Genomic DNA, 18,129 nt, shown 5'->3' with positions numbered 1-18,129 from the left:
TAGCATAATGTTACCACCATTGGCGTTCCACATTGTTATTCGTAGATTTGCCATCTGTAACACCATGTTCTGGGTTTAAACCAGTTTTGCATGGTGACCATCATAAATTCCAGAGTGCTTTGTGAGTGTATTTGGATCTGCTGAGCGTTTCCGAAATTAGACTGGAGTGGGTTTAGCGTCTCTGATGGAAGGGCATCGGCGAATGAGAAGCCCTTCTGCGTATTTAGTTTACCAAATGAGGATCTTGCAGCCGTGCCGAAAAATACTTCCGGCGTCGAACTCAAAAAAGTGTACGCATTTTGGGTACTCTGATGACGTATCCAGGTAAGGCACTTTGTACGCTCTTAGAAAGATCCTTCTATAAAATAGCTAAGTGGGTTCCCTCGTCTGCATGTCGATCATGCACTTCTCGGACGACTCGCTGAAGCCCTGCTTTGCCGGACTTTGTCCGCTAGCCTGGTAAAGAAATCTCTTTGCAGAAAACAGGGGTGGAAGCTTCATATGAACTCCAAGTTATCCATTGCTTGTCGTTGGCGATGAACCACTTCAAAGCCCTTCCGTTCTGCACCAGCATCGAGGGATCATGTCGTTTCCAACCCGTACGTGTTGGGGGCTTCTCCGCCCCGTCAAATCTGGACGACTATTCTCGGTCCTACTTAGCGACCTTCTCGTAGCCTAACTGGCTGGTACCCTGCAGAAGATTGTGTGTTCGTACCCCCAAATTTATATGACATGACTGCCCCGTAGATCATTTAAGAAACACAGGTGATAGTGGGTTTTATTCTCATGATACTAGCGGGTATGTGGCTTGGCTGGTTTCGGTATCTCCTCACGCTGGTTCCACTGGCTACTAATGTTGCTGGTCCACGCTTGTCGACACGTTGACTCGACGACCGCTGACTCCTCCCTGTGTGTCGGGATGCTCGTCGTGACCCGCCTCTGCTCGCTCGCCGATGCGTTACATCGAGCTGGAATTTTCCAAGGCAGCGTACTTGGACCAACGCTAGATGTCCTCTACACATCAGACATCCCAAAAAGCAGACGACTAGTAATATCTACCTTTGCTGACAATACAGCTATTCTCAGCTGTTCCAGGTGCAAAATGCAAACATCAGAGTTATGACACTTCATTTAGTCGTTGTGGCTATGTAACTGGCAAAAAAAAGTAGACTTACAAAAATGCAAGAATATTACGTTTACCCAAAATGAGAGTAGACCACCGCTCATACTAAACCACTCCGCAATCTCTTAAGGAAATGAGGCAAAGTATTTAGGAATATATATAAAGGAAGGTAAATAAACGGACAGAAGACTCACTTGTCGAGGGTCAAGAGAACAAAATTAAACCTATTGCTAATAGTCTTTATTGGCCTATCCACGCTCGATCATCTCTTAGTCTTGAATACAAGTCCAATGCTTTGCTACTTTTTTCTACACCTGAGTGCGCAATGATTTGGGATTTCCACAACCCATTCGGTGACTGCTTAGGTCAACAACTTTTTGGAGTTTTAAAAATTCAATGTTCTGAGAGAGTACTAAATAACTTCATTGCAATTCCTTTATCCAAGCTCTAGACTACATTCATTTTTTATTAAGAAGAAAACTTCCCGGAAATCATTCTTTCCCTAACACATTCGGTTTTATGACTTAATACTACTACAATATACATACACTCAGAAACAAATCCTCCTTCATTCAAGAAAATCATCTATTGTTTTCATCAACGGCGACTCGCTTTTATTTTAAGTAAATCATGTTCTTGAATTTATGATTAACCATTTCCGGGAATAATGAACAATTTTTTTTAAATGTACCCTAAAAACCTTAAAATTATAAAAATGAACTTAAAATAGGGGAAAAAAATTTTTTACCTAAGATTTGTTTGTAATTACTAAAGAAGAATATGGCGATTTTGATCGAGCTTTTTTCTAAAATAAGGTTTATTCCAATCAAACCCGTTTAAACAATTTGCTCCGTTTGAGAGTGACACTGTTTGTTCTCCAAGTCTACCTTGTAGGGTATCGTTTTCTCTAAAAGAAAATAAAATATTACCCCATACCTTTAACTGAAGCAGTTGTATTGCTTTTTCATATTGTTTTAGATATGCCGTCATTTTAATCAACGTTTGTTAAAATAAAGAGTGGTTCAATAGAAATAGTGCGTTCCTTAAGCGGCGTCGCGCAGCTTAGTGTCGTGCCGGGCCACCCCAGTGTGTGTGCACCTTTAAATTTTAGCTCCCTTGATATTTCAAAACGTACTTTTACAGTAGATACATCCACTTTCTGCTTTCAAACTATGGAGTTCTGGGGAAGTTACATTAAAAAACGAATATTTCATCATCCCCTAAAGGGAAAGGCAAACATCGCCATTTTAAAAAAAAAAAAACAAGGAAAAACGCTATAGTCGAGTGCCTTAACTATCAGATACCCGTTACTCAGCTTAAAGAAGCATAGGGGGAAATTGAGATATACGAGTATACGCAGAAAACTGTTGTTTTAGGGCTCCACCTACCGGCTATTTCAGTAAATGTTATGTGGGCCGCAGACAGATTTAAGCTTTTAAACCGTTTGTGGGCGCTACAGTGGGCGTTGCACAGCAGATAGGTATTGATTTCAGTTAAAATTTTTGTTCTATCATAAAAACTGTAGGCGCTACAGATTTTGGCACCCCGCTGAAACCAACTTGCGCTGCACAGGAAGCCCAGGACCCGTTTGACTGTTTTAGCTTTTATAGTTTCCGAGATCTCAGTGATTCTGATCACGAAATGTATACTTTATGGGGTCTGAAACGCTTCCTTCTACCTGTTACTTACTTTCCGACGAAGCTAGTATTCCCTTTTACTCTACGAGTAACGGGTATAAATATATTTTCCTCTTATTCCTGACAAAAAAAAATGTATGGCGAAATTTTTAAATTTTACAACACTCTTCTATAATCAAGAAAATATTCAAGAGAAATATTTAATAATTCAATGCCGTTTTAAAATCGCGGCCGATTTATTAATAGGTAGGGTAATTTTTTTGAGTGTATGCAAGTACGTGGGCTTCTCTAAATTAAAACAGTAAGACTTACCGGTTGACTTATTTTAGTATTCGTTTCGTCTTCAGATACATTTCTTCTTCTACATCTTAAAATTTGAGCTTAAAAATTAACTGATTATCCCTTAACTGCCATACTTGCTGGAATACCTGAACTGTTTCGTTTGAACTGAAACTGTATAAATAAACTAATTAGGATTTTGAGTAAGTTTAGGAGTTGTGTAATTTTTTAAAAAGATCGGTTTATTCATAGAGGGCTCTAATTCAGACCACAACGGTTTTTTTTTATAATCGTACCGTTTTACCTGAAGTAAGTATTTCCGTCATCCTTCAACGTGAGATTGTGAATTAAAAGTGCGTTCGCTATAACCAATGGACTGTTCCGCCATGTATTATATGAATACATATATATATGGCTGTACATATATACAAAGGTTGAGACATGACAATAAAATGCAATATGGTTGTATTATAAACGACACGCATTTTTGGCGGGGCTGGACCTTTTAACGGCAATGTCAAAGCCCTGGCAGTGCGTATAAGCCTTCAAGTTCGGATCGAGATTATAATTCGTGATCGATCCTTTCCACTTTCAGTTGTTAAGATTGTTAAGATAACTAAATTCGTATTTAAGACAGACAAGCCAAATAAAACGCCTGAGCGACTTGGTTTCTAAGTCGCCAGGGTTCCCTTCGAATTTATTCACACTCTTCCAGAGCCATTAAAACAGTCTTTCTTCCGAGTGCGAGAGATCGATATACAGGCTAAATGCTTTAAAGTGTCGAAATAGTGAGCAAGCGTCGAGCAGATATACGAAGAAAGTTAGGATTAGCAAAAATCTGATATGAATTAAAGTTTTTTAATTTCAAAAATTTTTTAAATTTTTTACTTTTGGGTCAATTTTGTTGGTTTAGCTAGAATACATATATATATTATACTATTGAAATTAATAAATTCGTAGGGTTTTGTTTTTGTTTCAGATAAAAATTACCAGGCATAATGGACATATATTTAAAAAAAAATTGAGAAGACTGTTGAATTATAAAACAATAAAACCTGAAAATTTTGTTTCAACCGAATATTTCTTTTATTTACAAAAAAGTCCTTGGAAAAATGTATTGTTTGAAGCTTATAAAACTCCTTAATGCAAAAGCGGAGTCCATCGTAATTGTGAATCCCACTTCGTACCGGAGCTAGCATGCTCTTATACACTCATAGAGAGCTCGGCTTTGAAGTGTGAAAACATTTGCTTTTGGCTGGGATCGAACTCAGTTCACTGTTTATTGTAGGTATTTATTGTACGTATTCAATCAGCATACAATTAATTTACGATTAAAATGTGTTTCCCCGTCTTATCGATTATGTCGGATTATGGTTGTCAGAAAATTGCGATCGCATTATAATAGTCTACACTACGTGTTATAATGATTAGTATATTAAAATATGGGTTTTCGGGGATTCATGGTTACTAGCGAGCGCACATAATTTTAGTATAAACCTAATAAGGCACACATATTCATTTATGTTGAGTTGGAGCGTCGCTAAACTGTTCAGCCACCGTCTTTTTAATCTGGTATACAACAACGACAGTTGGAAGGTTCTAGTCATTCTAGATCGCTCCCTTCTTTAATTTGACCAGCATCGCTCAAAGTTGTGTAAATCTATCTGTTTTTAGACTCCGCAGTTCGTAGTTCAACCCGGAAGCGTTATTGCAGATTTATCAACTCTTATCTTCGCGGCTTTCCGAAGCTGCTGGCTGGTCCCAGTGGGCCGTAGATGGCATTTGGATGTGAAAGGTGAGCGTGAGGGTTCTGGCCAGGTACCGGACCCTGTCCTCCGCCATTTGGCATCGTCATGACCTGCTTGCGCTGTAACGTGTTGGTTCCCATAGGTCGTTCACCATCATTCAGGTCTAGGCCAGCCACCATTTGGGCGATCTCGCGTTCCTTCTTTATGTCCGGCGGATGAAACTGCAGGCTGGCCAACGATCCATGGCTGCGGCTACGATGCTCCTGGCGTATAGAGTAACTGAATGCTCGCTCGTTCAGGTGTCCTTTGCGCTGAAAAAAATGGATTATTAATAACCGATAATTTATTGCACACGATTAAAATAATAGATAGGGCTGTTTTAGCTAGGAGCGTACGGAAAATATACGCTACAACACTAGGGGAATTTATTGTTAACTTTTTTTGTATTTATGAAAACTATGGCCTTCATAGATTGAGCGGTTTTTAGAGTGGACAAAATCCTTGAGGACGAGAAATTAAATTACTTTCCCATACAGAGGGTATTATGTTTTCAGTCAGAAATTTAAAACTTATTGAAAAAGACGTTTCTGACCCCATAAAGTATATATATTTTTTATCAGCATCACTAGACGAGTCTGTCCGTCCGATTCAATACAAACCAGTCTCTCAGTTCTAACGCTATCGGGCTTAAACTTTTCCAAATGTCTTCTTTCTTTTGCAGGTAGCATATAAAAAATCACAAAATTATATCGTTTGTGTTTTTAACCATATCCTCTTACGCTTGAAAATAACGTTTTTTAATTAGTTCTGAAATTCGAAATTAAGTTTATCAAAATCGGACGACTACATCAAATAGGTGCCATAGGAATAATAGGAAAATTAGTGAGAAATAATATGAAACAAATTGTTGTTCTTATTATCTTAAACTATTGGGAACATCCTTTTATGTATTTTTAGTTTCTTTCAGCAGGGTGACATGCCCACTCTAACGCCCAAAAATTTCCCAAAGCTGTAACGCCCACAGTTTTCCTGTTAAAACATTTTTTTGTACTAAAATGTATTAGTCTTATAAGTACTTATCGATTGACCTAAGAAGTTTGCCACACCCACATTACCATATATTGAAATAGCGGGTAGGTGAAGCTATACAATACGCTTTGCTGCTTATATATCTCCATTTTCCTTTTGATCTCTTAGGCTGAGTAACGGGTATGTGATAATCGATACAACCGACTATAGCTTTCTTTCTTATATTTTTTAAATTTTACTTAACTTGCATCTAGGCAACCAGCTTTTAAGGAAATCATCAAATTAATAATTAATAGACCAGTACTAAACCGATCGCGCAATATTTATAATACTAATACTACAAGGTAATTCAATTCTCTTTTAGATGAGTTTTTTTCAAGATTTTTTTTCGCCTGAATTCTTAAATACTTTTGTTTTTTAATTAACAGGGGAGTGTGGAAGAAAAGTTAAGGGGCAAGGATAGTACAGCATATTGCCCTAGCAGCTAAATGGCTCTATTAAATGAGGGTATGTTAGAACACTGGAGTCTGTTCGAGTCACTTTATTGGACTTTGGTTGCTCGCAATATTTTTTTAATGTAATAACTGTCTCAAGCGATGAACCAAGACTTAATCGGGGATGTCGAAAAGAGTTATACAATTTATTTAAATATTATAATTATAAATATATTTATACTATATAGATCTACATTGATACCACTGTTATGACTCTTAATATATCGCGCCTATGTCCAATCATTATTCATGAAATATGAAGTGGTCCTTCAAGACGATACTTTATTAATCAATTAAAAAAACTGCCTCTGCTACTACTTTTTTGATATCAACCTAACATTGAATCCGTTAGCGCCACATACTTTGTCAGATTACAGATTGTAGTCATGGCTTTTAAAACAAACATCAGCTAGCAGAATTTGCATGTGAACTTACTAGATTTAAAAGGTTTACACACATATATGGACTTCCAACTTCAACAGTTTTTTATGTTGATAAATCAGGCATAATCCATTTTACATTAAGATAATACGTAATAACAGAAAAATCGTTTACCACTCATCCCGGCGTTGCTGTATGTACTTTTTTTATTTAACTAGTTTAATTTAAGTGAAACTTACCTTGTAAATGCCGGTGCCGCCCGGCGATGGCGATTCCGCACCCGAGTTTCCAGAGTCATCCAGTCCGTTGCCCATCGATGCCGCCAACTTTCGATTTGAAAGAACCAGTGGACGTGGCTCCCCGATTTGAGACTGGGTCATCTGGGGGGATGGAACTCCCATGCCCTGTTGTTGGTGATGGTAGGCGTAAATGGGCGGTACTATGGGCATCCCGACGGGCACTCCTCCACCTCCGCCCGCTCCATTTTTTTTGTCCTTTTTCTTTTTCTTGCTTGTCGAGCGAGACGTTTGAAGGGTAGCGTACTGCTGCGGCATCATAACTGGGATCGGCATGGGAGGAAGGCCACCCATGTGGGGGTGGTGCATCATATGTGCCTGGTGCTGTGGCGGATGGGGCTGTGGGTGGTGGGCCAAGTGGCTGGTCGGGCCTGGTGGAAAGCCGCGGTGACTGATTGTGTGGTAACGGGCAGCTTGAGGCCCAGAGACTGGTCCGTAGATCATGCTGCCAGGTCCTGCAATTCCTTGGAAACCGGAGCGTTGGAGAGCCGCCGGGTGTACTGGCTTCGGGCGAATGAGGGTGCCGGAGAGGCTTTGGCTGCCGCTTGACCTGGACACCTTTTTGTCCCGCTTTGTCTTGCGCTCCTCTTTTACGGGCGGAGGCGGCACATCGATGGGAGTGCTGATCTGGCGAGCACGCAGGGGCCTACCCAATGTTGAGGTGTTTCCAGCAAACAACTCATAAGGACTTTCCTGGGCCCCAATGCTGTCCAACTGATCCTGCGACCCACTCCACACCTTATGGTTCTCGTCGCCGTTGTACGAAGCATCTCCGTCATCAACGGTGACGTTAAGGTCAGCGCTGCTGCCGTAAACTAAAAGAGATAAGCATATGTTAAAATATATAACAACTGTGCATGGTCGGCATAAGTGTTTTGACTAAATAAAAGTTAAATATGCTCATAATTTGAACAAACTTCTTGTAAACTTTGTCAACAATGTATAGTACTTTAAATGCCGTTTGAATGACAGAATACTTTTTTTACCCCATTCAGTACTTAATAAAAAAGAAGGAATTTGTGTGAAAATCTACCTTTTAATTTATTCCCTCATTTAGATAACTTAAATTTTTTGTACAAAAAGTTTCTCTAAGCTAAACTAATAACTGCAAAAAAATTTTTTTTAAATAATTTTGCTTATATTTTTATGGTTTTTTAAAGGTTTCAATGTCGGAAAAAATGTTTATGAAAAAAAACAAGAAAGGAAGTTAACTTCGGCAAGCTTGAAGTTTGTATATCCTTGCAGTTATAATAAATAATCAACTTTAGTAAATAATTGTTATACCCCTTGCGGAGGGTATAATGATTTCAGTCAGAAGTTTGCAACGCATTGAAGGAAACGTTTCCGACCCCACGAGTCGATCTAGCCATGTCCGTCCGTCTGTCTGTCCCTTTCCAGTCCCTCAGTTTTTAAGCTATCGGACTAAAACTTTTCCAAAATTCTTCTTTCTATTGCTGGTAGTATACAAGGGGGAAAATAATATGAAAAAAATATTTACGAAAGTTGATTATTTCTTATAACTGCAAGGGTAAACAAACTTCGGCTTGCCGAAGTTAACTTCCTTTCTTGTTTCATATTATTTTACCAATAATTTCCCAGTTGTTTATATGACAGCTATATGATATAGTCGTCAGATTTTGATAAAATTTAATTCAAAATTCAGAAATAATGAAAAATGTTATTTCTAAGCTTAGAAAGTTATATGTTAAAAAACACCGAAGATATAATTTTTTCATATTATTTTACCACTAATTTTCCGATCGTTCATATGGCAGCTATATTATACAGTCGTCCGATTTTGATATTTAGTTCCTATGGGAGCTATAACATATAGTTGTCCGATCCGGCTGGTTCCGACTTATATACTACCTGCAATAGAAAGAAGACTTTTGGGAAAGTTTCATCCCTATAGCTTAAAAACTGAGAGTCTAGCTAGCATAGAAACGGACAGACAGACGGAAATGGCTAGATCGACTCGTCTAGTGACGCTGATCAAGAATATATATACTTTATGGGAAACGTTTCCTTCACTACGATGCAAACTTCTGAGTGAAATCATTATACCCTCTGCAAGGGTATAAGTATGTCTCAAATGCATATTTCTAAACATTGATTTTAATGTAACTGAACCAATTTAATATAACAAGAAAACGTGCTATAGTTGATGGCCTCGACTTTTAGATATCCATTACTCAAACAAAGAAAGTAAGCTAGATATATGATTGCGGCAAATAGAGCCTTTAAAGCCACCGAATTGGTGGCGTACTAGTGAAAGCAGCTGATTTTCTGCATATGATGTGGAATCTCTATTGAATTGGCAAATTTTTTGATTCATTTTTGATTAAAGCTAAATAATGAATGGTTCGATATAGATGGGTTTTAATGTTATGGGGGTTGGCTGCGTTCGCCGAGCTTTCTAGCTTTTATAGTTTGATTAAGAATATATACGCTTTATAAGATTGGAAACTCTTTCTCCTACCTACATACTTTTCGACGAATCTTATGTGCGAACGTGAATTAAAATGCTGTGTAAGAACTCATAAATCCATTTGCTTGACCTTCATGGCTGACGGAAACTTCCCGCTGCCAATCAAAATATCTTCTCACTTTTCGAGCTGCTGACCAATGTAAAATGCTGAGTCAGCCAACAACAACGTGGGTCAAATGACAGCTAGAGCTAAACAAAGCCAATGCATACAAATAACTTACTTGCTGGCCATCGACTAAGCTTGTCTAATCAGTTCATACGAACATAAACATGACAAGACCACTGGCCTGGCGAATGCAAAAGTATTTAAATTAAGTGGCCAGGGACTGCGTTGGAATTGGTAAGACTAGCCTCTTCTGAACACAGGTCCAGCCGACAAACAGGTACTCACACTACAGTTCATTTGGGCCTTGGAAACGGCTTCGTAATAAATAACAGTACTTTAATAACGTGAGTATGGCTACACCTGCAACTGCCGCGATACTGACATACCGCCGACCCATGGTCGTGCTGAGTTCTATTCAGTCCGGTCCCAGACCTGTCCCGCGACAGCTTTCGTCTTTTGGCCATGTTGAAGGCAAAGCCTGTATTGGCTTGAGAAGAGTGTCTTCAAGTGTCTATGGTATTCCAGCCCATATTTTTTCGAACGCAATTTTGTGTTTGTATCTTTAGGCCTTACATGTTATTCTACCAGCTGGGCTTTGTCTCTTTCGCTAGTATGCGAAACCTGCTTGGCATATGGCTATTGACCCCCAGACGTGACTGGCTTAGAAAATAAGATCTAGCGCTAGCGCTATTAAAAGAAACATTTAATGTGTCCAGCTTCTAGCACTAGCGTACTAGATTCGTCGGAAAGTATGTTACAGGTAGAAGAAAGCGTTTCCTACCCCATAAATTATACATACACCTGTCGGCATAAGTATTTTGACGAAACAAAAGTTATAATTTCAATTTACTTCTTGTAAATTTAGGCTTCAATGAAAAGGTAATTGAAATTGCCGTTTGATTGCTACAATACCTAACCCATTCAGTAATTATTGAATAGTCCTAGTCTTAAAAATCCACATTTTTTGATGCAAAAGGGGTTTCTTTAAGCGAAATCAATATGAACTGCACAAACGATTTTTCGAAAATCATGTTGCTTATATTTTTGTATTATCTTATCCTATAATCATACAAATATGATCAATATGTAGAGTAACTAGATTCGTCGGAAAGTATGTAACAGGTAGAGATAAGTGTTTCCGATCCCATAAAAAATGTATATTGATCAGGATCGAGTCGATCTAGTTATGGCACTCGAAAGCGATCCTTGTTCTCTCACAAGTCGCTCTTATGCGTTGCGCATAATCACGACAAAGGCAACGAGTGTACTTTCCCAGAAGAGAAGAACTTCAGCCGATTATGTTTTATTTAAAATTACTGTGTTAGCTCTCCTTTTGACAGACCCGTTATAACTGGGCAGGAAGCTTGTCAATCAGTTTCGCTCTACCTTTTGCATTAGGCGGCTAATCTACAGCGCACGGAATACAATTTGCGTAAATGACTGCGGAAGTCGGTTTCCAGATCACTGGCTCCGATTTAATCTTGTTATCATAATTGCTTTCAATTGCAGTTTTCTAATTAAGATTGGGCATTTACCGACTTTCAATTACCTCACATTTTCCCTACTCCTGCATTGATCACGGAACTACTGTGAAAACTATTTGGAATTACGTCATAATCAGGAAAATCAAACTAAAAGTAAAATTCAAACTCTCACTAACATTGTGGGGGACGACGAGATGCGCATGCGTGCGTGAAAATACAAGGGGAAGGGGATTGAGTAGGATAAAATAGGAGCTTGGCCGTTAACTCAATACTTATGTGTGCCATGCAGGCAGTATGAGTTGAAATACAATGTATTCAAGGCTTGCCAAAGCACTCCTCTGGCATTTAGCTGACGTTTGGTGCCGCACAAATTCCAGCCAGTCGGGCGGAAGAGGAGTGGTAAACACGAGTCGGCAACAGCCCAGCATTTTCAAATTTTTTGTCTTTCCGAACACCGTGAATGCAAAGCAATTCAAGAAACTAAAACCAGCGCCGGGGTGTGCAGATTTTGGTACCCGTTACTCGTAGAGTACAAGGGTTCATTAGATTTGTCGGAAAACATGTGATAGTTAGAAGGAATCGTTTACGTCCCAATAAAATGTATATATTCCTGATCAGAATCACTAGCCGAGTCGTTCCAGCCGTGTCCGTCTATATGTCTGGCTGTCCGTATAAGCGCTAAGATTCCGGAAAAACCAAGAGCTAGAAAGGCTGCAACAAGTATGCAGATTCTACGGCTTCCTGGGAGGCCTAACCTGTCTTCCTTATGCTGAGTAACGGGTATCTGACATTCGAGGCTATCGACAATAGCGTTTTGTTTAACATTGCCTTTGTCAAGACGCATTTGCAGCTGCAAGCAGCGGAATCTAGTTCGACTAGTCAGATCGGAATGCCAGGAGATTGACTAATGCAGCAGTTAGGAACTCATACAAATAAACAAGGTGTTCGGCCAGATTTTCAAAACGACTCGGTAAAACTTAATCCATTCGGTAACTGAAATGCTAACACAGAATGAAAGCCGCTTTATGACATATAAGATGCTAGAACCAGAAAAAAACAATCCACAACCATTAATTTTTATATTATCAAAAAAGCTAGTATGTGTATCTGAATTAAAGTAACTATCCTAACTTGCTCTTAGTACCCAACTGTCGGAGCACTCTTGCACATGCCAGCGTAAAACGAGCGTACGCTCTTCGAATTGAGCAAACAGGTCTCGAAGGGAAAACGGTATGTAGGTCAGAAATGAAATGCTGAGCTATGCCAGTCGAGTCTCAAATTTTAATTTAATAGCTTTACGATCGGGTTCCACGTTGCTATTATTTCATCGTCAAGTTTTTACAGCCCGCAAAAAACCTTTCATGAGTTTGTTGCATGCAATGGAGTCGTTCAACTGCAAGTGGATTTCGGCTAATGTGTCTTTTTTCTTCCTCCATTCAAATGCCGTCCAGCCTCTTTGCATAATAAAGCAAGAGTATAAAGCTATTCTAAGCTGTTCTTTGCGGAAGACCTCGAGACCTCAATGTCGTGGGGTACTGGCCTTACTGATGACGTTCCTTTCCCTAAGCAGATAATTTTAAAATTTAACTTGAACTTTTTTCCTATTCACTATATTGAGGGTTATGCCTCACATATTATGTTTTTCATTGGTTTGCCGCTTAAAGGATTCTAAGTGAATGGAAACTACTGTTTTTTTGGGCAAAAGCATAAATAGAAAGGAATTGGGCATGTAGATATTGGGCTTTCTATGCAGCGCAAGGGTGCCACGCCCACTATAACGCCCACAATCGCGCCTACAGTTCTTATGCTAGAAAAAATATAATTAAAATGTATTTGTCTAATCAATACCTATCGATTGATAAAAAAATGCACCACGCTTACTCTAACGCCCAAAGTCCGGACAAAACTATGTTTTCAAGCTAGAAACTGACTGATTGTTAACGGACTATAGCGTTCTTCCTTATTTCGTTGTTAAACGGTTACTTTGACAAAATATTTTATTTTTAAATTTTTAGTGCTCCATTTTCAAATCCTGCTTTTTTTCCCTACGATTAATCTTTTTTCTGCTCTCCTCGAGACCTCAGTACGGAATACCATTTAATAGCTGTATATAGCAATACAAGAAAACAATTTAGAACGTCTCACACACTAAGTAAGAAAGATCACAGAAATTAACTAGTTGCGCAAAATTGTAGGACATTCTTAGGAAATTGTTCAGACCCGTGTTTCAGGTTTCAAGCCGACTGAAAAATGATCGAAATAAAAACTTTTCTTGTTTATTTGGATTTAACGATATTTTTAAAAATAGGTTCTTTGCAAATCAAACGTAATGTTAGAATAATTATTTGATATATACAGTAATAAAAATAAAATATTAGCTTGAAAAAAGATAGTTTCATACTGACTAATGCGTACTATTTACAAGTACCACTTAAATTCGTGAGAGTGTCACGGCGATTTCGTGGAGAACAAAAGAAAAATTGTATTATTTTTTTTTAAATTTGGTACTACATATGACCATATGGTACCATAACAGAACATGCTCAGAAGCCTTTTAAGGGCTATATCCGACCAGCGCACAAAGACATTCATCGGTTGGGCAAGAAAGTAAACGATGTTTAATGGCCTTTTAGCGACAGTTTCGCTCCGACTAAATGAATGAGGGGTTTTTTTCTGATAGCAAGAAAGAAGGATACCCTTTTAAAGAACTCCGCCTAATAATAAAAGCTTGCATTGCGCATAATTTTTAAATTAAATTTGACCAATTTTTGACATGTAGGTAAACATCAGAAATCCAATGCGATTACGAAATCTGTAAAGATGTGATCAAAAGAGAAGTTTTATCATGGTAACAAACCACTGCCACTGGAATCTGTGTGCTCAATATCAACTTTTTAGCTTGTACGGAGATTCCAGTGTTCTCTCTGCTTGACTAGCGGCCCTGACAAGAATAAGTATATACTCACAGATTAACAGCTTTTTAATGAATTGTTATTGAAACTGAATTGAGCTTTAGGGTACGATTTAATTTAATTTTATTTTATTAATTTGGTTTTCTGTTAAAACTTACTGTTTCCTTTTGGCGTAATTTCACTTTACACCACCCTCTGACCTCTGTACGACACACTCTTTTTGATCACCCTACCGCTGTTTTACAGAGATTTCAACCTTCCGTTTAGCTTCCCAGCGTTTCGGCTTGTTCCATAAGCCAAGAACCATGAAACGACCGCAGTCTCATGAAAATGAACAAGCAAGCCAACACTTTCTCACGTGTTCATTTCTTTTTGCTTACTCGCTCAGCACACTTACATGTTTATAATGAATGTATGAGCCGGAACCAGCCCTTCGAAATTGTTCGCCCCAATTTTGTTAATTGTGTTTTGGTATCTCTCCGCAAACCATGCCCACCTGTTGATGATGAGACCTAGACTATTGACTGAGGTTTTAGTCTTATTTAGTTTATTTTTTTTTTAGTTTTTTTTAGTTTAATTTACTAGGTTTTCTCGCCCACTCTAACGCCTGTTAAACCCAATTTTGAAGATGCAATTTATTTTGACTACAAAAATCGGACCATTCCTTAAAATATTCTAAGCAAATAAAGCTAATACTCTATCTTTACTGCACTCTTTACTGCACTCTTATTGTTCTTAATTAAAATGTACGTAAAAACAGAATACTTTCTTACTATATAAATCTTATGTTTGATTTGCATTAATTTTATGAGTTGCATTCTATTTTGTACTAAATTGTTCCTTATTTGGTATTGTAAAAGCTCAGCAATGGTAATAGTAAGCTTTCTTGAACCTGTGCTTATTTAAAATTCATGACGACTAAAAAGAAAGCGAAATTCCGATTATTGCAATGCTGCGCTAGAGATCCAGTATTTAAAGTATTTCCTTAGTTAAAAAAATTTACGTAGTTATTATCTTAACTTTGATATAACCGATGACCGAAAAACGGACCAGCCGTAAAAGCGAGGTTTTTGTCTTGTCTTCTATCTGTTTGCTGACTCGTCCGCACCATTGAAATTTAAATGAGTAGAAAGTGTTTGTTAGGCAGCCAAGCAGCGAGTCAGGTCGTCAGCGCCATCGCAAACAAACCTTTTTTTCCTTCATTGATTTATCGTCAAGTATAGCCTATGCACTTCTGTCCGTCTTGGCAAAGGTGTGAGCGAACTCAGCAGATCTGACACTAAGAAGTTCATATTGGTTAATTACTCCTTACCCTTACAGCGATCGTGAATTTACTGCAGGCTGTTAAAAAATGTGTACTTTAAACGGTGGAAATTAGGCCGTTAGGAACGAGAATCAGGATTATTAGCCATGTCTGTGCAACAGTCTTGGCATGCAGATTCCTGGGATTCCCGCATAGCGCAAGTTTGTTTCAGCGGGGTGAAAAGCCTACTCTAACGGCCCAGTACGCCTACCGTTTTAAAGCAGGAACGCTGAGGTCTCGAAAACTATTAAAGCTAATTGGGATTCGGCATGAAGATTCCTGAGTCTTGAGGGACAGCGCAAGTTTATTTAAGCAGGGTTCCACGCGCACTTAAACGCTAACAGTCAAACGCCTACTCTAAAACACTTTTGCGCTTACATTTATGAACATTTTCAAATAAGTAAATGCAAATTTAATATGGTTAGCAAAATATAACTTAATGTCAAAAATTAACGAACACAATAATCGACGCTAGGTGGCGCCACTGAGAGGGCGATTGTGAACATTCGCTTCGCTGCATTTCTCCATCGCACTTTAAGCTGAGTAACGGGTATTGAATAGTCGATGACTTTGACTACAGCGTTTTCAATTGATTTTTTATACTTAACTTCAATACAGGAACAAGGATAGTTGAAACTAACAACGTCTTAAAAACGTTAGGGAACAGGCTTTCCACATTACCTATTTAATGCTGACTCAGTATTTATAGCTGATACATTCAACCAAACATTTCTTACTTTCCGCACCTACCCCTACTTTCTCGATTTTATAATTATACCCGTTACTCGTTGGGTAAAAGTGTATACTAAAAAATGTGTAACAGGTATAGGAAAGTGTACTTATAAAGTATAGAGTATTTATATAATTGATCCTATCTAATCGTATGTCCATATAAACGCTGTGATATATGATATAGTTAACTAAAGAATTGCATTACATGAAATAGGCACGCATGTTCTAAAGATTCCTGCTTGTTGGTGTCCACTCTAAAGCCTACAAACGCCCAGAACGCAGATTTATGCGGCTGGCGCCCCAATTTATATATACAATAATTGCTTGCAGGTGGGGCCTAACAATCCCGATTTGCAGCTTGTATTCCTCTGTCTTCTTTTGGCTACTACTAGCCGACCAACGGGTATCTGATAGCCGAAGCATGGAGAAGTTTGGCTATTTATTGATGCCAAGGTAATTTTTTTGTATCGATTCTGGTGACCCCTGTTCTGGGCTTTTTGTCACTAAATGCGTAATTAAAATAATCCAAATTCTATGCACATAACTTTGATTTTATGTAGACTGGGACAGATTACTTACAGTTCTTTACGGATGTATAACCCTCGGCTGCGCCACCACCATTCGTGCCCATCACTGATCCATTGGCGTGGCCGATAGAAGCTCGCCCTAGGCTATTCAACGTCGTTGTGCTCCCCGCCTGCGACCTCCAGCCAGCCTGGCCGGAAAGAGATAGATGGTGGTTGCCGCCTCCGAATCCACTTTCGGTTCCGGCTCCGTTGCCGAGGCCTATGCTGGGCACGTCGGCACTGGACTTGCTTCCGGCTGCGCTCTTTAGGGTGCCATAGACGCTAGCGCCCGATCCGACCGTCTCCAGCTGGCGTGCGTACGAGTTGTCAGCGTATGCGTGGAAGCAGCACCTGACTAGCGCGTTCGCGGCGGCCTCCCTTTTGCAGATGAAGACGTGGCACTCGAGAACCTTGATGCCGGTGGTGCGTCGCAAGATGGCGGCAAAGATGGGTGGGTGCTGGGCGCGCGGCATCCGCGCAAAGGGCGAGTCCAGCGGCAGAAATTTCGGCTCCGGGTGGGCGTTTCCGCGCTCCGGGATGAGAACCTGCCGCACGGCGGCGCAGTAGTGCAGCGACTCAATCGGAAAGAAGCGCGTGATCTGCTTTAGGTTCTCGTCCACGTTCTCCAGCAGAATGCCATTCGACCAGACGCTCAGCCAACTGTCGATTCCCTTTGCGCCCACTGCCCCTTCCGAGGGATAGAGGCTGCGCAACGGCTCCTGGATGCCCTGCAGACCGTCCTTGCTCTGGCGCGGCACTGCGCTGCCCAGGTAGAGCACGCGGCACCGACAGATGGGCGTGGAGTCGCCCATTGTGGCTACGTAGCGGAATCACTAGCTCGTAGTGCGGTAGCTGGAGCTAAAGAGCGGTGTTCCACTCGAGTGCGCGGCGGGAAGAGGCGGGAAGGGCGGAGAGCAGGTCGAAAAATGTGGACTTTCTGGTTTCGCTTTGTGTGCTGGCCTCGTTTGTGTCCACAGGTATTTCTGCGGCCGTCGCTGTGACTGTCTGTACCCAGGTGCGTTCTTGGGCCGTTGCCAGAGAGCTTTTCGCTTAGGTAAGCGGGTATTTTTCGCCGCGCACTCAGAGCCACTTGCACTCACGCCAACGTTCACATTCTCAGTCGGGCTCACAGCAACACGGGCACAGCACACACACACACCCGGGAGCTCGGAGTCGAATTCCCGTTGCCAGCCCTGTTCGCATTCAAATAAATCTCGGGCGGAATCGCTCGGAATCGTCGGAATTCTTGGAGAATGCCTGGGCTGGAGTGGTCTTTCGCACGCACACACACCGGGAGACTCAGGCAACGGAGCTGAAACACACACACGCTGGCAATTCACAAACAAATATGGCGGCGCGTGGTTCTGATCCCGGACCCCTCACTGTTATTCTTCGAACGCTCCGTGGAGCTCTCCGTTTGGCCCAGAGAGTGCAGCTGGGCTGATCCGACGCTCCTGAATCCACTGGAAAAGCGCTACCCAGGCGGCTAGTTGGCGCCCGCTCCGGATTAAGCTTGTCTACGCGACGACGACTAACTGGAAAATGAATCTG

The 18,129-nt window shown here is 40.3% G+C and overlaps 1 protein-coding gene and 1 long non-coding RNA gene across 3 annotated transcripts; both read right to left on the bottom strand.

The window, feature by feature from the left end:
* Positions 1 to 813: 813 nt before the first annotated feature.
* LOC127011610 (uncharacterized) lies at positions 814 to 1,485 on the bottom strand. Its single transcript, XR_007764746.1, has 3 exons — positions 1,318 to 1,485; positions 1,201 to 1,245; positions 814 to 1,152 (listed from the first exon to the last, which is right to left on the bottom strand). It is a non-coding gene; the product is annotated as an uncharacterized LOC127011610 (long non-coding RNA).
* Positions 1,486 to 4,310: 2,825 nt separating this feature from the next.
* Positions 4,311 to 18,121, bottom strand: LOC108024955 (inactive histone-lysine N-methyltransferase 2E). 2 transcript variants are annotated; one of them, XM_017095188.3, is made up of 3 exons: positions 16,592 to 18,121; positions 6,931 to 7,802; positions 4,311 to 5,098 (listed from the first exon to the last, which is right to left on the bottom strand). In XM_017095188.3, the coding sequence occupies exons 1-3, from the start codon at positions 17,388 to 17,390 to the stop codon at positions 4,766 to 4,768; spliced, it is 2,004 nt and encodes a 667-aa protein (XP_016950677.1). In that variant the 5' UTR covers positions 17,391 to 18,121; the 3' UTR covers positions 4,311 to 4,765. The 2 variants fall into 2 exon arrangements, with proteins under 2 accessions (XP_016950677.1, XP_050745308.1); XM_050889351.1 differs by lacking the exon at positions 16,592 to 18,121 and adding an exon at positions 8,734 to 8,770.
* Between the last annotated feature and the right edge of the window lie 8 nt (positions 18,122 to 18,129).

Source organism: Drosophila biarmipes, chromosome 3R (assembly GCF_025231255.1).
Source record: "Drosophila biarmipes strain raj3 chromosome 3R, RU_DBia_V1.1, whole genome shotgun sequence".
Classification (NCBI taxonomy): Eukaryota; Metazoa; Arthropoda; class Insecta; order Diptera; family Drosophilidae; genus Drosophila; species Drosophila biarmipes.
Note: the sequence above shows the minus strand (reverse complement) of the source record. Positions and strands in the feature narration are given on the sequence as shown.

What these genes read in the sequence shown, in the direction of transcription:
- LOC108024955 (XM_017095188.3), bottom strand. Translation starts at nt 17,390, where the DNA reads ATGGGCGACTCCACGCCCATCTGTCGGTGCCGCGTGCTCTACCTGGGC. An exon ending in TTATACATCCGTAAAGAACT is followed by an intron (nt 7,803 to 16,591) that starts GTAAGTAATCTG and finishes TATCTCTTTTAG; the next exon opens with TTTACGGCAGCAGCGCTGAC. An exon ending in GCGGCACCGGCATTTACAAG is followed by an intron (nt 5,099 to 6,930) that starts GTAAGTTTCACT and finishes CATTTTTTTCAG; the next exon opens with CGCAAAGGACACCTGAACGA.